This window comes from Trichoderma atroviride, chromosome 7 (genome assembly GCF_020647795.1).
Source record: "Trichoderma atroviride chromosome 7, complete sequence".
In the NCBI taxonomy this organism is placed as follows: Eukaryota; Fungi; Ascomycota; class Sordariomycetes; order Hypocreales; family Hypocreaceae; genus Trichoderma; species Trichoderma atroviride.
The window spans coordinates 3,827,600-3,850,215 of NC_089406.1; the positions used below are offsets into that span (position 1 = coordinate 3,827,600).

Sequence of the window (22,616 nt, forward strand, 5' to 3'; positions counted from 1 at the left end):
GAATAAAATCGTAATAGAATCTTACCATATTAACATGCTCGCTCATCAGAAGTTTCTCATTAACACCATGGATGTTTCCAAATGAACGCAGGCTTCCAGGACTCCACCTATAAATATTCTTGGACAGATCTTATTGACGATATTAGTTCGAGGTCAGATATAGCCGTATATAATCAGAAGACTTACTTAGATAGTGACGGGTATCAGTGTTACCAGTCATGGCACCCGGAGCAAAAACGACTGTCTTGGCTTCATCAGCGTATGTATAACGAACAGTGCCAGCGAATGTGTCCCAAACCGCTCCCTTAGTGGGTGATTGCGGAGTAATGTAAGATTTTTTCCTCGCCTCAAGTTGCAGTTTTCCGTTATAAATAGGTTCCCAAGTCGTGTGTATGCTGTTGCTTCTATCTGAAGCGGCTTGCCCAAGATTATGAAGATATTCTTCGTAGTCTTTGTCGCCCTCAAATGCTTCCAAAGTAAGATTGTATCGTTTGGTAACATTTTGGACCAGATCCACTATACGATGTTGAATACTCCCAACACTATCCTGAGGGGCGAAACGATGGTTCACACCCAGCGTTGTGAATTCTGGCAAAGAATTAATTTTTTGGCCTCCCGCAATCCAATTGACAGATTGCGACGTTTGGATGAAGTATTGTGTCTCACGTTGGACTTGCGCCAACAATTGAGCAGCTTAATCTAGGTCTCCATTCTTGATAGAGTCAGTCAATGGCGGGAGAACATCTGGCGAGTATTTGGTGAAACAGATGAGACCTTCGTGAATAGGACTATCCTCAATGATCTTTGGCTCAAATGGCGTGGACTCGAGAGCCACCACGATTTCAGACATCATTCCGATCGAAGTGTGCGGCGTCGGGGTCGAGGAGTGCCCTCCGACGACGCTGAGGTCGAACCATACATCAAGATAGCCCTTTTCATATACCGCTGGTAACGCATATATGGTATCGCCAATATGCTGAATGCCCGCACCGCCCTCATCAAGAATAACAGCGATGCCGTCTTTATGGTATCGGTGTTGAAGATGCTTGGATATCGTAGCAGCGCCACGAGTGCCGGAACATTCCTCATCAAAGCCAAATGCAAAGACAACTGTGCGACGAGGATAGTAATGCTTTTGTGACAGAAGTGCCTCCATAGCAGACATGAGAGCTGTAATAGCTGACTTGTCATCCGAAGCACCACGGCCATAAAGGTATCCAGACGATTCATCGTAATGGCCGCTAAAGGGCGGGTATTCCCACTCGTGCAAGGTCTCGTTTTCGACTGGCACGACATCTTGATGAGCCGTTAAGAGAATTGGTTTAAGTGAAGAATCCGAGCCCTCAATAGTATATACAAGACCAAATCGGTTTACTTCCTCTACCCGCGCATACTTGTAGCTGTTACTATTTTAGCCTCGTTACTGGAAACAATAGAGGTAATAAGGGCGAGACAGTGAATCTCACATTAGCGGATATTCATCCTCCAGAACCCTTGGAATGTAATAAAATGGTTCCCATCGATGATCGTTGAAATCTCCCAAGTCGTCATAACACACCGACGGAATCTTAACAAGGGGTTGGTGGCGTCTAATAAGATTCCTGATTGCTCTTTTATTAGAGAACACCTCGTGAGAACTGTAGAGCCCATCTGCTGATGGATCAAGAGGGTCGACTAAATCGCATTGAAATCCCGGTGTGTCGGCTTTAGGACGCGTAGCAACAGTATCGTGTTTCGATCCCAGGGGAACCTGATTCCCAATACCAGCCAATGGACCTAAAGTGTTTTTAGGAAAAGGCTTAAATGCGCCTACGCCAGCAGAGGCCAAAGTGGCACCAATCAGAAGTTTCTTGATAGATGACATGGCTGACAAGGCCAAGGTGATATGAACAACGATTTTTGCTGAAACCAGGTTCTCAACATCAATATAATGAGCAGAGTAAGTGATGAAAGGTATATGAATCGACTGAATTAAAAAAGAATACAGGTATTTATGTTCCAAACTCTGAAAACAACCTTTTGCACGTGGGAGCAATGTGCTCCGCAGGTCTATGATGCATCACAGGCCTCGAGGTGGCGATCCATTCCGATGTTATACAATAACAAGTAAGGTGTCTCAGACGAAAACTATTAGCCTATCGGAAGAATATGAAACGTGATGCTTATCCACAAAAAGCGTGCTCGCCAACCAATATCTGTACACGTTGAAATAAAGTAAGACAAGGTACCATATAGCCCCGCTGGTCGGAAAAACCAACAAATAGTTTTATGACACAGCAGCGTAACATCGGAACAAGACGATAATACGATGCAAGGTGACATCTTCTTGGTAGTTCCTGTACGCACTGGATAAGAAAATCTCACGATTCTGTTACACGTGCAATCAATTTTACGTAACGCCTTATTCTTCATAAATGCGGCTATGGGACATAATTTAATACACCAAGCTGAATACTACTAGCAGATAGTCACAAAGCCAGCCCAGGCATTGCATGTTTGCCTCGAGATAAGAATCAACTAAAAGTAAGTATCGTTTTTTATTAAAATTATATAGCTATATAACAGAATGCTAACGAAATCATAATAAATCTGCAAAAGTATTATTATAACCGGTACTGTTTGATCTTGGAAGGACGTATATCACTACTTTTGGCTGTATCGATGCCTAGGTACTCAAATATAGCAGCAAAACTGCTCAGTTTGATCTAACCTACCTATATCAAGTTATGTAGTTGTATGAACTTTTGTAGATTCTTTCGAATCCAATTATAAATTTGTAACATGCCTAGCCTCAGTTTTTCCAAACAAGCAAGATTCCTAAATGCGGATTTTCAAGTCTAACTTTCCACTCTTCATTTGTCAATCCGAATCTTTCTCTCGCATCCTCCGGTAGAACTTCACGCCTCCACTCGAATCTACCATTCATACCGCCCAACCTAGCTGCTTCCTCGTAAATGCTTTTCTTCAGATGCCAAGTCACAAAGTCCACTCCGTCGTTACTTAAAAACACCCGCGAAGTCCACCCATCGCCTGAACTGAGCTCTTCGGTGTATTGATTACGCGGCAGAAGCCTATTAAGAGGAGGGTTTTGATTCGCTTTAATTCGCTCGCCAAAATCTTCAGTAGGATGTGGAACAATTCCTACAAAGCAGCCGTCTGGTTTGAGATTCAGGGAAATGTTCTTGAACATAGATACTAATGTTGCTTTGTCCGATGCATAGTTGAGAAACCAAGCGCCAAAGGCCATGTCGAAATAACCTAAAGTCTTGTCTGGGGCGAAAGAAGTTGGCACTGCTCCATCTCCTTTCTCAAAATGCACTTTTCCAGAAGATAATTCAGACGAAAGCCGAGCCATAGCACCATCAAGCATGGCAGCTGAAATGTCCATGCTCGTTAGATGGCTCACCCCCCAATTTACCAGAGCAGACGAGTAATACCCTGTCCCACAGCCGAATTCAAGAACAGACATGTGTGGCCTAAGAAATGGTTCGATCGTCAAGTGGACATTATCTTTTTCCATAGCTCGATACGGAAGGCTCTCAACAACATTATAAGATGAGCCGATAGAGTCGTACTGTGTCATAGTGGTGTCGTTCGCAACCAAAAGATGAGACGCTGCTCAGTGGGTAGTATGAGCTATACTGAGTAGATGGGGCTTGAGGGTGTCAAGAGCTGATGAGGCAAGCAAAAGAAGCGACTTCAATTAAAGAAGAAAAAAAAAATTCACATCGCCAAATGTAACTATGACGTTATATACTAGAGCTGGGCAATATGCTTTTGCTAGTGTTCAGTGGCAGAGCACGCTCCCGAAAATGTATCCGGACTGCAATGTTACGCATAAAGTTTAATCACTCTTTGTCGCTGGTGAGTGTTTGTATAAACATCCACTGAAAACAACATGGCTCAGTTTCACAATGCCTAACCGTCATGTTTCTGCAGATTACTGGCGCGCCAGACTTCTCCAAGATGTAGACACAGTTTACTCACTCTTTGTGAACCCAATCAGGGCCTAAAGACTTATCTATTGGCGCTGTAAAACGTCTCATATAGATATATAATAGCTTTCAGCTGTCGTCGTACGTGAAAAGTTCGCCAAATATATAAGTGCTGTACTATGACGCTAATGAGGATTCACCAGAACCGGTGCGACGTGGTAGTCACACCAGCCATGAAATTCCCGCAACTAGCTTTACACACTCCAACATTCCTTGGGGCACAGTTCTCTTTGCGACCCTCCCATTTATAGCATTAGAGCTACCACCCATCAGCATGGGCTTGAAAGTTGTTGCTTCGGGGAATTTGTGTAGAATAGCCAAACAGATCGTTCAAGTAATCTCTGCTATTCCATTGGAACGCGAAGTCTCGAGATTTGGACTCAATATCTGCGAAATAGGCTAGGCTTCGCCAAGACACGTATTCTAACGGAATCATACACGGCTGCTCAAGTAGGCGGCGCTTCTTTCTAGTGCGATAGCGCAGCGTATATTTACTCTATAATTCTTGTTGACCCGTGCTACAATCCAGACTCGTCTCATGGTCTTCATGGCGGAGGCCTTAGTACATACGACGTGGCCACCAGCCATCTAGGAATGCATCGATGTATCGTACAGCAATACCGTCATCCTCGCACTGCAGGCTGTGTGCAGCGCGAACGCTACGCGCAGTTTTGCTTTTTTTTTTTTTTTTTTTCTTCAATCTTTCGAAAAATTGTAAATTAATACTGCAATTAACAGAAATAAAGTTGAAGGGTCGCGACATTATGACTTGATATATCCATCATTATTTGGCCACTTTAGCTACTCCACGGCATTTCAACACAGCTGGATGGATAGCGGCAGATGCATTCCCATGAACTAGCCTGCTTGAAGCATATGTAATATTCTAATACCTAAGAAGATGGTTTGGCGACAGATTTTTGAACGTCACAGGTGGTGGTGCGGTAGTGCAATAAAATAACCCGCTATTTGTCGGCGTTAACTTTGCCGATTGTTGAGGGATAATAAAGACTATTATGCAGTAGTGGTACAGAGGCAGTCAAATCTTGCAATCATGTATTCAGGTTAATAAAATAACGAAATAACTGGGGTGACTTAGCTCCAAGCTCAATTTCAATTGTTTTCGGCATTATGTGTTATGTACTTTGATCATAAAGTACATTCTCTAAGAAAATTCGCGTAATTAATTTATCAATTTTGCTATATTAGATTGTTAGCATAAATTCTCCAAGTAATATATTACAAAGTCTAGGGTAAACACAAAATAAGCGAGACTACCTACAGATTCACTGCCTTTTTTATATCCAAGGTATTTACACATGAATTGATTGTAGTGTGTAGCATTGAAACGACAGAGCTTTGTTACCAGAAGCAAAGACGATGAGTGTGGCATTATACTACAGGATACAGTTTATTGGCGCCTGTGTTTGATCCACTGGCCCCTTCTTGGAATGTCATGTCAATACTGACAGTTTTTTTAATTCCCATTATTCTCTCCTCGCTACCTTCGCTCTTGTAGTTTTCCAGATCATCAATGCCGGCATCTAATTCATCACGTCTCCTTGAGCGGCTAGCTTGGCTATTCCAGTTCCCAGACCGGGGTCCCATACCATAGTGCACGCCATCGCTCAATTCGTAGGATTGATCCTTATTTGAAGAGCCAAACAACAATGGAATAAATCGGCTTAATGGCATTCTAAGCGACGGCGAGCACGCGCAAATGACTCCGACCGTTGATTCCACCTGAGTCCAGATAACTGAAGTTCCGGTTGCCCAGGTAAAATCGAGAATGAAGGTGGCATTGAAATTGAGACTTATAAGGCGTTCGATACTCGTTATGCATACACTTTGAGATGTCAGAATTGAGAGATGCTAGCGACTGGACATTGCTTACAAGGCGCCAAGCACGAATACTGCCAATACACTGATCTTGGCTCGGCGATTCATCTGGAGCTTTAGGACCACTGGAATGGGTAAAACAAGGACGATAACATCCATCAAGGTGTTCCATCCTGATTGGCCGTACCAGAAGGCCTTGATGTTTATACTGCTCCATTGTTAATATAACTTTTCGTATTGAATCGATCGGGCTCACAAACCAAGATCCGGGGACAGTTTTATCCCATGAAAATCTGACTGGCGAACATTGGAAAATTGTTGTGAAACTGAGAGCGATTATTCCAGCTGATATGTGAACGATGAGCACCCAGCAAATTATCCTAAATTTTCTCTGGGGAAAAATGTCGAGATAGAGAAAAAGAAACGAAAGTTTCGTAATGGCGACGGTGTCTTTGACGAAACATTGAAATACAAAGAAATATAATAACGAGTAGTAGCGTTGTTCCGCGTTGAGAAAAGGAGCGTGGTGGCCGAAGCCCCATTTCACAATAGCTAAAAGATTTAGTACTGGCTTCTAAACAATTCGCTTCCGTGTTATCCTTACCAATTGAAATACACGTCACTTGAATAATATTGAATACCTAACAAGATATTAATAGTGTGATAAATATGACTCGCAATCAAGGCTTACCAAACAAATAACAACGCAGATATCCGCCTTGTTCAAAGCACCGTAACCATTTTTAAAGCACCTCCACCATACACGAAAACAAACAATACCTGTAGCTGCGACAAGCAGAGGTATGTTCACATATAAGAAAGTATTTCCATTCTTCGTATCAGGTCCGTTGGGCACAATCACTTTCGTAGTTGCCATAGCCTCGACAGTGGGAAGAGTAACAAAAAGACAAGAAGTAGAATGTGTACATAGGTTGATGACAACAATCTCAGATGTTGCTATCCCTCATCATCATTCTCTTTAGACCTTGGCCAAAGATTGGATGAATGAATCTTGTTCAACGCGATCAATCTGAAGGAATCCACTCGCTATCTATAAAAGACCGGAAAGGATTGGATAATGAAAGCGATAATACACTCTTGCCAGGTACATCCTTGATCCCAGCTTCGGTAGATGAAGTGGACCAAGCCTCATGGCTGTCCCCGTCCAACGAAAGATTCCCTGGTGCTTGAAAAAGACATTTCCCACACGGTTTCATTTAGCGGCTAAGATTCGATACAATTCAGCTCAAAGGCTCAGTCACTTGCAGCTGATGTTCAAGCAACGTTTCGGATAAAACCACTATTAGCAAATTTGTCAGTTGACTGTTGGTCTGATTGTAGTTCCGCTGAATTGCGGTGAAGCCATGAGAGCCGATGGATCTCTATGTTAAATTGGGTTGGATTTGCATTTTACTGCAACAAACGGTTTTATGCGAGCATTCGGGGAGCACGTTTGAGCTACGAGTACAAGCTTGGTTGCCTCGCGACATTTTGGTATAGTGCCATCTTCAGGAGCGTAGTATTCTACAGACTGCTTGCGATGCAAGCCAGGGACCTGGTAGAAACTGCTGCTACGGTACGCAATCCCGTAGCTGAAACGTACCCCTAGGAGAAGAATCCCAGATATCTGTTGCCCCAGTTATTTAAAAGGGGCTCTTGGCATACGGAGTACTCCGTGCTTGTAATGTCAAAACCGTCAAGTCTCTGAACCTAGCTATTGTCACTTTGTTTAGACTATATTTACTAATATTTCTCCGTTCTTACATTGCCTTGAAGCCACAGCCCCCAAGTCATCTCTTGAGTAGAATACCCTAGGTAGATTTGTTTCCCATCATTCTTGTATGGGCAAGAAAAGAAAAAACACTTGCAGCTGAACTCTCTATGAGTAATATGTACGGGGTTATCTGAGCTTCAAAAATGTGATGATCTAGGAAATGAATCTGGGGTTCGTGGCTGCTTTGAAGTCTAACCAAGGCTCCTCATAGGCAAAAAAAAGAATAGAACACAAACTCCGCTATACGCTAACTATATAGATGTAGTGTAGAACGTAAGTTTAGAGTAGTGAAACCACTGATGTTTTCTTACTTTTGATGAGTAGAATATAGCAGTAGTGGGTAGTCCCTAGTAAGCAAATGCATCTCGGTGCTTAAGTGATCACCGCTGTTTATCTTCAAAATACGCCTCTGTTTCCTACCTGTTACTATGTACATATCCGAGATAAAAAGCAGCTGAGCCCATGTCTGGGACTTATTATGCCAATAGCGTATGAGCTTAACTCGTAACGAGCAAGAGCTACAAGGTTGTGATATGCATACGACTCTACAATATGTGCGTTGGCTGTACGAGTACATTGAAAGGATTCGTGGCAATTGGTCTAGACACAATCCTGCGCTAGCAAGGGAACAAGTAGCTGTACAGATACCCCGTACCACTAGTTTCGAGTGGTCTGTTTCCAAGAATACCTACTTGCGTTCTGCTATGGTACATTATCTAGAGGGCGGAGGTAAAGCGCCGAAATATGAACGTACTGTTTTAGAAGGCTTACACGGTTATATCAAACTAAAAGAATAGCGGCTAATAGGAAACTATATACTTTTGTGCTTGCATCTCATCGTATGATCAAGTTGCCTGCATTCTCAATCAGTGAAGCTACCGATACCAGGGTTACTCTCAAACGAGAGATATTGGGGATTCTGCAAGCAGGTGCTAGCAGTATTAAGGCTAGCTACCCCGCTGAGAGAAGCGAGTTAGTACAACTAGGTATGGTAAAAAAAGGGCCTCGTCAGTGAATGTTGGATTGACAGGGCGGGGACACCGCAATATACTGCCGTTGCTAGAAGGAGAGCGAGACCCGAGAGCCAGTCGGCGCGGGACGCTCGCAAGCATAAACCTCTAGTGCTGAGATTTCCCACATAGTGCCCAGCAACTCCTCTCCGGCCGTGACCGCACGGGCCGCGTCCACCGGATATCCCATCCGTTTGTGACATTACAAGGGGATCCTTGCACTGGCTCGTAGGATGTACCCACCGCCTCAACGCAGGTGTGACATCCTGAAGACTGTAGTCTAGTTGAACCAACATGCTCAGGCATTATGCCGAGGGGGATACAGGGAGGAGGACATCGGCTACACATTTACCGGCATCTTGGCGAGGTAGCATTTAGTTTTGTACAGCATGCCTGGCGCTGGCCGTCCAGTTACATTATGTGCGACAATTGTCTCGGATTTTGTTGAAGAGCCTTCTTAGGCAGCAGAGAAACTTCTCTTCTTCCATCTACCTCCCGCAGTTACGCACACCCTGTCCAGCCACAGCAATATAGTCAACTCAACATAGCAACATACACCGATGACAGCTACGGAATCGGATGCGGAGGTTGCAGCAGAGAAGTCTTTGGGCTTAGCCTCCGCGATACCTGCATCCGCTACCACCAGTGCTGTTGATGTGGCTGATTGTCTTTCCAATGCGGAGTATCGTAAGCTCATCTGGAAGCTGGATGTACATCTTCTACCACCACTTTTTGTACTATGGTTCATATCATTGATCGATCGAGTAAACATTGGAACTGCGAGAATCCAGGGTCTTGAGAAGGACCTTGGCATGAATCCTCTGACCAACCAATTTAATATTGCAACTGGTATGTGCCGTATTGATAAATTCCAATACGACATTATCTAACGTTTTTCTTCTTACTTCTTCTAGTTGTGGTTTTCATCGGGCTTATGCTCGCAGAGGTAATTAAGTCTGGGCCTAAGTTTACAGTGTACAATGCCAATCATCGAATAGGTTCCAAGTAATTGGCTCGTTAAGCGATTTACACCAGCAACCGTGCTCTGCAGCGAATGCATTATCCTCGGTAAGCAACGAATTCGATCCGATTAACGAGCTGGCCATACTCATATCATGCAGGGATCTTCACCATCTGCCAAGGGCTGCTTCACAATTTTGCTGGACTCGTCGGAATACGGCTTGTCATTGGAATATTGGAAGCGGGACTCATTCCGGGTTCCATCTTTCTCCTGTCAGCATATTACCCACGATACGAATTGCAGTGGCGTGTAAGCATGCTCCATGTTGGCAATGCAATATCGAATGCTTTTGGTGGGCTTCTGGCGTTCGCCGTAGCAAGCATTCACTCCTCTAACGGGTGGAGTGGATGGAGATGGATATTCGTTATTGAGGGTTTGATCACCATAGCCCTTACGCTTGTTTGTTGGCCGTTTATAAATAACTGGCCAGCCACGGCAAAATGGCTCAAACCCTATGAAAAAGCTGTTCTCGAAGAACGAATTCGAGTAGATGGCATCATTGGCCGCATGGACATCCTGGACAGAAAAGCTGTCATTAGATGTATTACAGATTGGAAAGTTTATCTAAGGTAGGATGAATTGTGGATCGCAGAAAAACAACTTGTACCGACTGACATGAGAATAGTGCTTTTATAATCATCGGCATTATTTCCAGCGTGTACTCGTGCACCTTATTCGCACCTACAATTGTCCAAGTTCTCAAACCAACATACACGCCAAGGCAGATTCAGTCCCTAGTGATACCTATTTTTATATCTGCGTCTATTAGCACTCTATCATTTGCATATATATCCGATAAGCTGAAGCATCGCGCAGGGATTGCACTGGCTGGTTGCTTTATTGCCATTATCGGCTATATCATCCTCCTCAACCAAGAGCATGTCTCGGTCAACGCTCGATACGGCGCTTTATATCTAATTGCGTCTGGCTCCTTTGCCGCTTTACCTGGAGCGTGGATCCTGCTTTTGAACAATGTTTCTGGATCTTACAAGACTGCTTTTGCTATGGGCATGGAAATTGGTCTGGGTAATGGGGGCGGCTTCGTTGCTTCGCTGTCGTTCCAATCCAAGAACGCTCCGTTCTACTGGTCTGGCTTCAGGACGACCTTCTCACTGATGTGTATGGCAGTGGGACTGATCTGCGTTTATGTGGCTGGGCTTTGGTACGAAAACAAGCAGAAACGTGCAGGGAACAGAAACGCTCTCCTCACTGAGGAGGGCGATAATTTAGGAGATGCTCATCCTGAGTTTATTTATACTTACTAACTGAGCTAACGGTATGAGAAATCTGGCCAATTTGCTATCCAACAGCGCTGGAGCTGTTGTGTCTGAACTCTTCCTGGCTCACTATTGCTTTCCTTAAACTAATAGTATTTATAACGTTTTAGTATTCTAGTCGTTGTAGAACTAGACTTTAGATGCGAACGCTGCATCATTAATCATAATACTTCTCATAGCTGCAATATCTTATTAGCATTCATATCTACCTAATGTCCCTAAACTGAGGTGCGTGATCCATAACCGCTATGTGTGAATATCCAATACTCTGTAGAGCTCCAACGCAGCCGCTGAGGTACATAGAATGACGATTATCCATAGGCTCGATGTTGCAGCTTATGCAGTAATGAATACGACGCATTGTAAAAGAGAGTTTTTACTTTGAATGTACAAATCCTTCCAGAAATCATGGAGGGTATGGCCGATATTCAGGTGAGATACCTCTCGCCCACATCAAACTACCTTGGGTGTGCCGCCCTGCGTAATACCGGCAACTTGTATTTGAGATAGGAGTCATGGGACAGGCCCAGATATTAGATTATTACCGGAATGTAGCATTTTAGAGGCTTTGCAGGAGCCATGGCACCGGTAGCATACGAGCGTGTAGATGCCCCAATATAAGATATTCTAATGCAGGGGAATGCCAATGTGGGTACCGATGTTGAACACAGCGCATGTCAACGAAGCATGAGCTCAGATATCACGAAATAGGTGTATCTTACCTTACCAGCTGTATTGAGGGCCCTCGCGAAGAGCTCAGGGGTTTCTTATATAGAGGGCATTCTGTGTCATACACGTAAGGCTTGTTACCTAGCCCTTGATGCGTCTGAATAAAGCACAGCACAGCCTTTCGTTCCGGACTAACAATAGTAGTAGGCAGTTATAACTGGGCATTAGGTATCCGTACTCGTAGATGCCTCTTGTTCGTCGAAAAGACACCACACCACTGTATCCATGCCCCACTTCATATGGGACCCCTGTGCAGGGTTCAGAGGAGGATTAGGTAGGTAGTAGTACTAGTCTAGTGGCAAGAGCTGTATCGGCATTGCTGTCGTTGGATGCACGAAGAACGGAATCATGCCCGTGTTTCCCCGGAAGGATTGCTGGCACGCATGCATAAAGCAAGGCCTAGTTTTCAAAGTAATGCAGTATGAGTTTTTCCATCCTTTGGAAGTGTGACTGCTGATGATTTGAGCTCAGATTGTTACAGTAGCAGTCATAAATCACACACATTCACACTGTCGCTTTATACTCGGCATCACTGCTGGAAGGGAAAAAATGGGTTCAGTACCTGAGCGAGAAGAAATTCACATTGCGATTGTAGGGGGAGGAATTGGGGGGGCTCGCCCTGGCCATTGGTTTGCAACAATATAGTCACATTCAGATCAAGATCTACGAGTCTGCTGCAAAGTTCTCTGAGATTGGCGGTAAGTGGATATTTATGGGATCAACTGATGGCTGTGTTCCCATGTTGCCATATTTATCCCCCACTCCAAAGAAGAAAGACTAAGACACTCCAGCTGGCGTTTTCTTTGGCGCGAATTCTATCCGTGCGATGAGCCTTATACATCCAGCTATTGGAGAAGCGTATGCTCGAATTTCGACAAGCGTGGGCTGGAAGTCAAAGGAAGACACATACTTTGACTTCATACTCGCACATGAGCTTCACGGCTTGCCCACTGGCAGTCATATCATATCTCCCAAGCTAAATGCGTCTGAGCGACATAGCACTGCCCATCGTGCGCATTTTGTCGATGAGCTCGTCAGACTTATCCCTCATGATACTGCCGAGTTTGGCAAGAGACTGACAGACATCTCCCGCGATGAGGGCAAAGGGAAAACGATTCTAAAATTCGCCGATGGCAGTACTTCAGAAGCAGACGCAGTTATTGGATGTGACGGGATTCGATCGGTATGTCGAGAATTTGTATTAGGAAAAGACAACCCTCTGTCGCAGCCGACCTTCACTGGGAAGCACGCATATCGGGGGTTGATACCCATGGAGAAGGCTATTGCTGCGATTGGGGAGGAGAAGGCCCAGAACCGATTTATGTTTCTCGGCAAAGGCGGCCATGTTCTCACTTTCCCGGTAGCAAATGGCGAAGTGATGAATGTTGTTGCTTTTAGTACAACCAAGAATGGCACGTGGGAAGGAGATTGGATTAAACGAATGGAACGGGAAGCTATAGCGGCGGATTATCAGGGATTTGGACAAGAATGTCAGAAGATATTCTCGGTATGCTTCATCCCACAGGCGATGTGATGTGAAACGTAAAGATTGCTGATTTGAAGTTTAGCTGATGGAAAACACTGACCATTGGGGTATATTCGACCTCTCTCCCGAAATTCCGACTTACTACTCTGCAAAGCTCCGTCTCCTTCTCTTGGGCGATAGCGCACATGCTTGTGCCCCTCACCAGGGTGCCGGCGCTGGTCAGGCATTAGAAGATGCGTATATTCTCTCTCACGTCCTTGGCATTTGTAACTCCTCATCCGATCTTCTGCCTGCATTTAGTGCATATGAAAGTGTACGCATGCCACGAGCTAAATTTGTCCAAATTCACGGACGTCGGCAAGGAGAACTTTTAGATCTGCAGAGACCTGATGTTGGAGATGATTTGGAAAAATTGAAAGCAGTTATCGATGTACCAATCAGAGAGATTTGGAACTGCGATTTGGTTGCCGAGTTAGACAAAGCATTAGCAATGATGCGGAAGGAGTTGAACAAGGTGGAAGTAACAATTCCAGGGCTGTAAGTGATTCAAGGCTATTAGAGTACATGAATCACAGTAAAGAGCTGCCTACACTTGATTACCAGCTATTTGGATAGTTTTGGATGGATAGGAAGAGTAACCACAGTTGATCAATGACTAAAATTATCTGCATGCATGTTCGTCGTTACCAGCTTTGCACTTCATGCCGTGCCCCTCTCTCTATTCCTATCGGCGTAGAGTTTTGTTTTCGACCCATAAAGACGGCACACATAAAGTCAAATGACTCTCAGGCTCTATATATGCCGCGTAGTTATCATAAAACGCGTAAACTCTAAACAAACACTTCAACAGCTAATCTCAAAACATACAATGCGATCTTGGAGGGGCAGCCGACCACTGACTTCTCAATGAGTTAGCGGTTGTAGAGCCTAGGTCGCATGAGTCAACCAATTGGTTAGTGTTAGTTCCTTACTCGAAAATGAAAGATCAATGAAAGGAAAGGAGAGAGTACAGAGCGGCTGTAGAAGCGAAACAAAGCAAAGATAAGCTTAGATACTGGCTATCATATCTTGTGCCAGAAATCTGCGATTGACTGAGCCACCTCGGATGCTTTTTCCCGCACAACGGCATGTCCAACCTGTGGAATGCTAACAAAGTCTTGCACCCCGATGCCAGATAACTCTTGGGGACTGCATACATCATCGAGCTCTCCAAGAATATATAGATATTTAATGCCCTTCTCGGCCGCTCTGGCGAATTCGGTGCTGTTATCCAAAACACCGCCGTCTCTGAAAATGGCTACCACGCTCGCAACATGGCCCTCATGGTTCTTCATCTCCCAGTCTCGGACGGCTTCAGCCACCACCTCGCCTCTCCCTACAGTCTCTTTCCAATCTTGAGGGACAACTAACTGCCCTCCTTCTAGAAATTCCAAAATCCACTCTTTTGCCGGTTCTTCCAAGCCTTCACCACCACGCAGATAGCCCTTCTGTTGCTCGTTGAAAAGCTGCTTGCGGATGAAGCCTGCAGGGGCTACCAGCACCATAGACGCGACGCGCTCTGGCCTTGCAGCCGCAAAACTTGCAGTGACTGATGCACCAAAAGAATAGCCAACTACATGGGCATTTTCCCATCCAAGATGCAGGAATAAAGATTCCAGCAGCTCGTGAAAGAGCGCTGCGTTGTGCGCCGCAAATGGCGTGTCTGTGAGCCCATGGCCCCACCAGTCAACCAGCACGCATTTGGCATGTGGAAAACGCGCCGACAGTGCCTTTGCTAACGGCTGCAGGCCGATTGCAGGTGTCTGGACGCCATGCAGTAGCAGCACTCGGGAAATCGCTGTTGCGTCGTCTGGTGGTGAGACAGACGAGGGCGGCAGCTCGTAAAAGGCAGCTCTGCCATTCTTTGTGGACAAGTAGGATGCTTCGGGCAGTATTTTGCCAAAGACAGCAGTGAAATCGGCTTCGGATGGGGCGCGTATCGGTTGTCGCGTGTCTGGCCGGGTAGTCCCAGGGCGGGGAAGAACGATTAGGCTATTAGACATTATTTTCTTCAGTTGTTGGTTATGTCCAGGCGCGGTACACAACCCTTTAGCAGTTCTGTATGACTTTACGATAGAAGCAGCAAGAAGAGACTTATAGTAGAAGAGGCTTTCACTGCGTCTAGAACCTACGAACAAAAAGAGGATCCTATAAACGATCTATATGTTCTCGTTTACACGTACTACTCTCCTAGTCCCTGCTAGCTTTCATAGCGTTTCTTATCGACGTTTATTTGTGTTACCTAATAGCATCAATTAGCAGTCGTGAATTTGTCAGATTGGGTGGAAATGGCGCAAAATATATTATCTTCCTCTGGGAAAGCCTGGATTCTTGTATGTAGATATTTCCAAATGGCTGGTTTGATACGCAATTACGGCACTCGAAATGGGTCCCCTTGATGATGGGTGATTAGTAGTACCCTTGTCTGTATTGCTACCTGCATTAATACGAGATATAAATGTGGCCCTTGGCTTAACTACCTCGGTGTTTTGTCGTATTGAGAATAGTAGGTGACTATTACTTCCTACGCATTCTTAGGCAGCAACATTCAGAAGTCAAGTGATTTGGCGATGTTGAAACTAGCAGAAGGGTGATTGTGTGAAATGCAGATTATAGACAGCTGCGCAAGGCTCGTCGCGAAATATCTTAAAAAAAAAACAATGAAAGAAGAATGTGATACTGCTCAACGTGGTAGATGAATTCAATTTGAGGCCATTTTTAGATAGACTGTGCTTAAGCAAGGCGGTATTTGAGTATTGAAGGGTCGCTTGTTTGCAGAACTGTACCTAGTATTCATTACAGGCTACCCTAAAACATGTTGGAGGTCATGTCCTCGGAAAGCCTCTGCATCCTTTTTCCACGCACTGAGCAGTACATCTCTTCCAGCCTTGGCAATATTTTGTCCTTGTTCTGGCGTTCCCCAACCTGGCGTTGTCGATCCAATGCATATCAAATGAGCGCCAACATGGATTAGTACTCGAAACATGAACTCGCTATCAACTTTGCCATATCCGCTCACAAAACCTTGTATGATCCATAAAGCCGCGTCTATGTCTTTGTACAGTTTCAACTGCCACAGCTCAGCGATAGCTTGGCCTAGATCTTCGGCCCGGACGCCAACCTGTGCCATTTCCCAGTCGATAATCCGGATGGGAATAGCTTCGTCGCTGTCAAGAGGAGCATCCGGTATTAAAATGCTAAATTGGAAAATAATCTTAATGTATGTCCGTACGAGATGGCGTTCTCTTCGATTAGTCATTCAACTTACTTTCCGGTCCAAAAATCGCCGTGAATAACACTCAGCTTGCTCTCGTCTCCGAGCTCAGCAGTAGCCATGGCTACAATCTGCTGCAAAGTCTCCTCATGCTCTTGCAAGATGGCCGGAAACATGCTCAGTCGTCCAAGCAGCTGATCATAATTAATAGCCTTTTTAATATTTCTCATGGCTGTGTTTTGTGCAAATAGCTTATGCAAGCTCTGGTTGTCAGGCTGATCACTCCAACTGTGAAATCCCCGCAGCCATCGACCTAAACTTTGCCCCAGCTTCAGGCATTGCGGTTTGGTGGACGTAGTAGTGCGTCCTCGGAAATTAGCAAGAGCATAGGCTTTTAGGTTGGTTGCGCTTGGCAAATACTCCTGGACCTGCGTGCTTGTTTGAGGGTTGAAATGGTATAATTTCGGCGTTCCAACCTCAAATGGTGACGAGATGACGGCTGGAAATTTTGAGAGGAGTCGCAGGCCTTCTTCTTCAATGTTCTGTATTGATGGAAAGGAGCGTCTCGCACGCGTTAGCAACAAAATGTCGTCCATTGTCTTACTGTAATGCGGGGAAACTAACACATCGAACCATTTCCAGCTTGAAGTCAGGGTGCTGAGCAACATATGCTTCTCCATGTTTCAGTACCACTTCGTTTACACCTCCCGATAGCGGCTTGTGGAGTCTAGCGAGGTAGATAAAATTTGCAGTGCCCCCAGAAAGCGGCGTCAGCGATGATACTTCATATTCTGTGCCTACTAATTCCTTTCGGACTGCATTTTTAATTCCCTGGGCCTTGTTTTCCATCGAAATGATTCAAGAACCAGATATTCTGGTTGCCAAACTGCTATGGTCAAAAATAGGATGAGTAGAAGAGGAAGGAGAGAAAAAGCTGAACGGTAATGCATGCGAGGTTGAAGAACGGTGGTGATGCGGGTTATATACACGTCCATGCGTTAATGCGTGCGTTAGCTTCTTGTCGATAATCTCTCGCTCAACAACAGGACGAATAGGAGTGGAGGAAAGAGTTCATAGTAGTTGAGCTGGTGTAGCAGAAAGGCGCTTCCGCCACTCGCCGGTGAGTCACAGAAAGCTGAACCACTCCCCAGCTCTAAAAAGTAAAGAGAGCCTTCTAATTTCCATTCTACATGATTGGAAACTTGGACAGAGTAAGGGAAGTTTGTTTACCCCGCGACCGAAGCGCTACAGGTTTTGCTTTTTTCTGTCAGTAATAGGTAGCAGATACTGGGCGCTCACTGAGTAGCAGCTACCCAACTGCTAACGTAGTGTTTTACTAAATACCAGTAGGTGTTTACGGGAGATACGGTGCAAATGCTTCTCCCGTATGCTGGTGTGATCTGGCCCGGTGTAATTTTCTCCCCCGTATCCGTAACAATATTGGATTTGATCGATCCGCCGCCAAGCCTATCTCAACTGTATGACAAAAGTTGTGAGGCCAACCGTGGACGACCAAGATACTTAGTTAATACTATTCACATGTCCTTTTTAGCATGGCATCTTGTGCACAGCGACTGTGCGATTACAGTCGCGATAGTCGTAAGCAATCAGGGCATATTTGAATGGGTAGCTTATTGTACATTTCCCCGCAATGGTATCGCCTACAGATCTGGATCTTAAATGGGATCGATGATACGCGAAGAGCATAATACCTCGTAGTAGCGGAGCACTTGTTCTCGGCATGAAGCAGAGCGTCGGCGCTTGGAAATGATCGATACATATTCGTGGCCGAATTCGGCAACGCAGCCTTTTATTTGCTTCGCGTAACATGATGATCTTCTCTGTTGACGTTTATGGATTAGTGTTTTAGATGCTAAGATTGAAATGCAGCGAGTGACTCAAGAGATGGATGTCAGTTTCGATCTGGATTTCTATCATGTGAAAAATATCCATGTACGAGTACATAATTTATGAACAGCATTGGCAACAAAGCCGCTCGACATTATTTCATTGATCAATTATTAATTTTTCCATGTAAATTCAGTCGTAGCACAATATTAGATGTATGTTTATTTTTTTCAGCAAATTCTGTCTTTGCGCCTGCTGCCTTTTGTTGGCTCTACCTGCTACTCTACTCGAGCCAGAATGTCTTCATGGCTCTAGGCTCGACTGTCACCTTGAGACTGCTGCCGCTAATTTTGTACCGGCTCTGTAAAGTGACATTATGAGTATTGTCGGTTAAATACTCGCTCAGCTTTCTCTTTTTAATTCCCTCCAAATCGATGGTCAAATCATACGGGAAATGAGCGGCATTGATAACAGGTATAGCGACTGTACCATTTTTGTTCACATATGCCGTAACGTAGACATTTTCCACGTCACTTGTGGCATCAACGCGCACAGCACCTGGTCTGGCGAATCGGAAATATTGGGCAAAGGCCCAAACCCGAGATGAGACTTCATAGCTGTTACCGCGAAGTCGAATAAGAGCATTATCGCCGGTTGTGTCTTGCACACACCACCAGTGAGTGTATCCCGAGGTATCGCTGTTAACAAAGGCGTTATGCATGTATAGTGCCCATTGAAAGCCCTCACTAGTGCATCCCGTCATGTTAGTATTCCAGTAGCATTACAAGTGCTGCTTTGAGTGGTAAGGGCATTGGTGGATACTTACGCAAGCTGGCCGCTATAATCCCAGGTACTATTCCATGGACCCGTGCCCTGTAATTTCATTGTAAGTAGGATGAAAATCGCGGAATGGATTAATACCATCTTACATCGGCCCATTCGGTTTGGATATTCGGTTTTCCGCCAGAATTAAATGGGCGCTCAGGGTTGCTCTGATAATTGTGCCACGTCTCAAACAGCTGTTAGTTCTAGAAGATATACCGACCTTCTGTCGTATGTCAGGATTGTCTGTGAGTACACACCGCAATATCGAAGTATTTTTCACCACCCGCTTGCTGTAGCTCATAAAGAATGTTTCTCTCTTGGCGTGCGCCGGTAGCATCGCAACAGCTGACATCTACTTTTGGGAAAGCTTTTTTAAGCGTAGGATATAGAACCTCTAGGAAATCCTTGGCTTGGAACCCGTCTGATAGCATACTCTCGTAAGTAAAAGGGTTGAAATCAGGCTCATTCCAGGCACCCAAAAGCGAGATGTCAATGCCTTGTTCCTTATAGAATCTGACATATTGGACGAGATAATCTGCGTAAGCTTGACGCCAATCATGTTCGCAATTGGTACCTCGCACACCACAGATTTGCCCACCAAGGTTCTCTGTTCCCACAGTTTTCATGCAACCAGGGGCAGACCAAGCATCGGCATAGACGTAAAGTTCCGGATTAAACTTGAGAGCCGTTTTTGTGAGATTGAATTGGCAGTTGTCACTTCCATCCCAAACGTAATTGAACTTCCCCTGCGGCGTTGCCGGGCATGTTGGAAGAATGGTCGTTCCTGGGGATGAGCCAATATCGTTTCGCACGATTGAGAGGCCGCCGATATTTTCATCAAAAAGAACCTGTGTAACTCTCTGTTGGTTTTCTGGCGATAGGCCTGAAGATCCGAATTGCTGGCATGCGACCCCAAAAGCTCCGGAGCAGCCGCCCCCAATCATGGTTTGGTATGTTTGACGAGCATTGATCTTGATGTTAGCAGCGTATTTGGAGCTGGGGGTGTAACTCCATGCTGAGCTTTGACCCAATAGGGATAAATAAACGGAAAACGTAGCCTTCATTTCAATAGCTAATTTGACTGAATTGATAAACGACCTGGTATTAATGATGTTCACTGGGTTCAACAAAACAGATCCATTCCTTTCGAACCGCTGCTTGGTACTTGGCCATTTTATTCCCCTGGAATGCATTTGAGCCCCTCACTTATTCAGGCCACTTGAATTGGAAACTCACAGATTTATCCGGTCGCCATGCTGTATACATGTTCGATCCCTGCCGGATAGGCAGCCGAAGAGGGACCATTTAGCCTTTTTAACCGCAATGACGTTCTTTGCGGATATGATGCAGGGGCTGCATTCTGGGATAGACCAATGGTATAGAGAGCTGTTCGGCGTACCTAAACTATTGAAAAACGCAAAGTTTGGCTAAAAGGCTCGTATCCATACTATCAGACTTGCAAGATGATGGTACGGCGTTGTCCAGACTCGAGATATTCTACGGCAAAGCTACTTTTGCCTAACTACGGTTTGTTCGGCCCCTTCAATAAAGAAAGCTCCAAAAAAGCTTCTTCGCTATTACTGTGGATTTGGTTTACGTATTTGGAAGGCTTATAATATTATTACTAATAGTGTACAGATCGCTTGATACAGGTATACCAAAGCTGAAAATGGAGATGTTGATTCTTCTGTAACAGTTGAGTCAACATGTTGCATTAGCTAGCGTAGTTTTATACTGCTATCAAGCCTTGGTTCCCCGGTAAAAGGATTGGTAAACGATGAAATATATGATTGTATACATTTACTAATCAGGAGCTTCCCAGCTTACACTTCACTTTTGTATAAGTAGTTCGCGCAGATTATGCTTAGTTTTGGTTACTAGAAGCCAATGGCGGTTCTTTTATTGTGAATAGCGAAGTTAAAGCTGGCTTTACCAAATCTAGTGTTTGGCAGGCGTTCTTTATGTGAATTGAGTAGTTTGACGGTATCGGCTCACAAACCCTCATCTACCGCCTTTTACGTGTCAGGGCATAAACAATGGCAAGCAATAGCCATAGATACATCTTCATTCTACTTATACTATCATTTTAATCGCTGTTGCCTATGTATAGTACCGGACTTACTTCATTGCCTCCAGAGAGAGGTGAGACCTTCAGGATGCTAGTATACGTCAGTTCTCTCAGCAGTGTAACCAGCCTTGATCAGTCTCTCTGTCCTTGCTGTGAAGCGACATATCAATAAATTAAAAGCATGCAACAAGTAGTTTCATTCAGTCCGAGAAGTAAATCTCCAAGTATTCTTGCATGTGACTAGTTTATGATGTAATAGGATGGACTGAGTGGTAGGTAAACACGAAATTTGTTTTCAATTCTCCAGATGATCAATATCCTTTTGGTACAACAATATTATGTTAGACCTCGTAAATCGCCTCGTCCTGAGGTGGAGCAAGAGTCCCAAATATATCGTATTCGTCCCATTCAAGCCTAGGTGCGACACCTTCTAACTTCCAGGCTTCGTCAATCTTTCTATACCAATGCGTTGTAACTCCGTGACCATGCCCTTTGTTTGCCACTTTCTGTAGAGACTCGTCCACGTATCGTTGATGGGCTACCCGGATTTGATACGCGACTCTGACTGTGCCGTCGCTCAAACGCTCCCATTGAGATCCACCTAGAAGATGCTGAGTCTTTAATCGCTTGTCCCCTATCATGCCAATAAGTATAGCCGAGTACTCCTCCGGAGACAGATTTTCATGCAAAGCCCCTTGAAGGCTTCGAAAGTCCAATCGGATCGAGGAGGCAAGGCATTTTTGCAGACGATCCCAGTCTTTGGTATCATAGCTTTCCGCCCATTCAAAAGCAACATTGCGGATAGCAAGGTAGTCTAAAGCCTTACGATAAGCACACAAGAGCCTTGGGAGATAGAAGGATCTAACCTTGGAGTGAAATATCAGTAGACATTATAAGCAGTAGTATGAAAACAGGCTTTTTCCATGTGGTTGGCAGATGAATACTGGTATTGAGGGAATTATATCGTGATTTATATAATATACAATACCCCACTACCTATTTTTATAAATTCGCTATTAGCCGATTGTATTATTTGCTCAAAAGTGGGGTTGGAACTCAGTAGGATTCCATAATACTATTGAAGTAAAGACTAGCTACATTCTTTACAGTTACCAGCTTATTATATACACGTATAAATGGCATCTTCGATTTAAACAAAATGTGGTCTCATACTAATGCTAGTCAGCTACAATGGGCTTCTACTGTATGCTACAGATGTTTTATTTAAACTACCTTGGCTGCTAAAAGTACCGTCGTGCGGGTAATAAAACCTCCATAGGTCTACTTCAATGCCAAGTCCTAGGCTTCTTTGTCATTGAAGTTAGCCTAACAGAGTGAAGCTTACTCTTGGATAGAGTGAAGCTATCCTATCCATAGTATTGATGACGCCAATCGAGTGACTGAAGCTATAACAGTAGCCTCACAGTTGAGCCCCTGAGTGACCGCACTTCTCAGCGAGGCGACCTGACACTTCTTCAATTGAGACCTGTG

General features: G+C 44.6%; 7 protein-coding genes across 7 annotated transcripts; 2 read left to right on the top strand and 5 right to left on the bottom strand.

The window, feature by feature from the left end:
- Positions 1-694: 694 nt before the first annotated feature.
- On the bottom strand, positions 695-1,864 carry TrAtP1_013295 (uncharacterized protein; the record flags this gene model as incomplete). The annotated part of the gene is made up of 2 exons (XM_066115857.1): positions 695-1,400; positions 1,467-1,864. 2 exons carry the CDS (start codon positions 1,862-1,864, stop codon positions 695-697), a joined length of 1,104 nt encoding a protein of 367 aa, XP_065971957.1.
- A 7,311-nt stretch (positions 1,865-9,175) lies between these two features.
- On the top strand, positions 9,176-10,904 carry TrAtP1_013296 (uncharacterized protein; the record flags this gene model as incomplete). The annotated part of the gene is made up of 5 exons (XM_014088869.2): positions 9,176-9,467; positions 9,533-9,564; positions 9,617-9,686; positions 9,740-10,208; positions 10,265-10,904. Exons 1-5 carry the CDS (start codon positions 9,179-9,181, stop codon positions 10,902-10,904), a joined length of 1,500 nt encoding a protein of 499 aa, XP_013944344.1. The 5' UTR covers positions 9,176-9,178.
- A 1,174-nt stretch (positions 10,905-12,078) lies between these two features.
- TrAtP1_013297 (uncharacterized protein) lies at positions 12,079-13,794 on the top strand. The gene is made up of 3 exons (XM_014088870.2): positions 12,079-12,343; positions 12,437-13,152; positions 13,214-13,794. Exons 2-3 carry the CDS (start codon positions 12,472-12,474, stop codon positions 13,670-13,672), a joined length of 1,140 nt encoding a protein of 379 aa, XP_013944345.2. The 5' UTR covers positions 12,079-12,343; positions 12,437-12,471; the 3' UTR covers positions 13,673-13,794.
- Positions 13,795-15,284, bottom strand: TrAtP1_013298 (uncharacterized protein). Its single transcript, XM_014088871.2, has one exon. It carries the CDS (start codon positions 15,171-15,173, stop codon positions 14,193-14,195), a length of 981 nt encoding a protein of 326 aa, XP_013944346.2. The 5' UTR covers positions 15,174-15,284; the 3' UTR covers positions 13,795-14,192.
- A 399-nt stretch (positions 15,285-15,683) lies between these two features.
- TrAtP1_013299 (uncharacterized protein) lies at positions 15,684-17,442 on the bottom strand. Its single transcript, XM_014088872.2, has 3 exons — positions 17,009-17,442; positions 16,439-16,926; positions 15,684-16,367 (listed from the first exon to the last, which is right to left on the bottom strand). Exons 1-3 carry the CDS (start codon positions 17,231-17,233, stop codon positions 15,974-15,976), a joined length of 1,107 nt encoding a protein of 368 aa, XP_013944347.1. The 5' UTR covers positions 17,234-17,442; the 3' UTR covers positions 15,684-15,973.
- A 1,073-nt stretch (positions 17,443-18,515) lies between these two features.
- On the bottom strand, positions 18,516-20,001 carry TrAtP1_013300 (uncharacterized protein; the record flags this gene model as incomplete). Its single annotated transcript, XM_066115858.1, has 4 exons — positions 18,516-18,978; positions 19,059-19,105; positions 19,162-19,224; positions 19,315-20,001. The coding sequence occupies 4 exons, from the start codon at positions 19,999-20,001 to the stop codon at positions 18,516-18,518; spliced, it is 1,260 nt and encodes a 419-aa protein (XP_065971958.1).
- A 1,344-nt stretch (positions 20,002-21,345) lies between these two features.
- On the bottom strand, positions 21,346-22,080 carry TrAtP1_013301 (uncharacterized protein). The gene is made up of 2 exons (XM_014088873.2): positions 21,992-22,080; positions 21,346-21,939 (listed from the first exon to the last, which is right to left on the bottom strand). Exons 1-2 carry the CDS (start codon positions 22,014-22,016, stop codon positions 21,467-21,469), a joined length of 498 nt encoding a protein of 165 aa, XP_013944348.1. The 5' UTR covers positions 22,017-22,080; the 3' UTR covers positions 21,346-21,466.
- Between the last annotated feature and the right edge of the window lie 536 nt (positions 22,081-22,616).

Coding starts and splice junctions, on each gene's coding strand:
- TrAtP1_013299 (XM_014088872.2), bottom strand. CDS start 17,233: ATGGAAAACAAGGCCCAGGGAATTAAAAATGCAGTCCGAAAGGAATTA. Junction 16,927..17,008: donor AGCTGGAAATGGTTCGATGT/GTTAGTTTCCCC, acceptor CCATCAATACAG/AACATTGAAGAAGAAGGCCT. Junction 16,368..16,438: donor GGCGATTTTTGGACCGGAAA/GTAAGTTGAATG, acceptor TTTCCAATTTAG/CATTTTAATACCGGATGCTC.
- TrAtP1_013297 (XM_014088870.2), top strand. CDS start 12,472: ATGAGCCTTATACATCCAGCTATTGGAGAAGCGTATGCTCGAATTTCG. Junction 13,153..13,213: donor AATGTCAGAAGATATTCTCG/GTATGCTTCATC, acceptor TTTGAAGTTTAG/CTGATGGAAAACACTGACCA.
- TrAtP1_013298 (XM_014088871.2), bottom strand. CDS start 15,173: ATGTCTAATAGCCTAATCGTTCTTCCCCGCCCTGGGACTACCCGGCCA.
- TrAtP1_013301 (XM_014088873.2), bottom strand. CDS start 22,016: ATGTCTACTGATATTTCACTCCAAG. Junction 21,940..21,991: donor TACTGATATTTCACTCCAAG/GTTAGATCCTTC, acceptor GTAAGGCTTTAG/ACTACCTTGCTATCCGCAAT.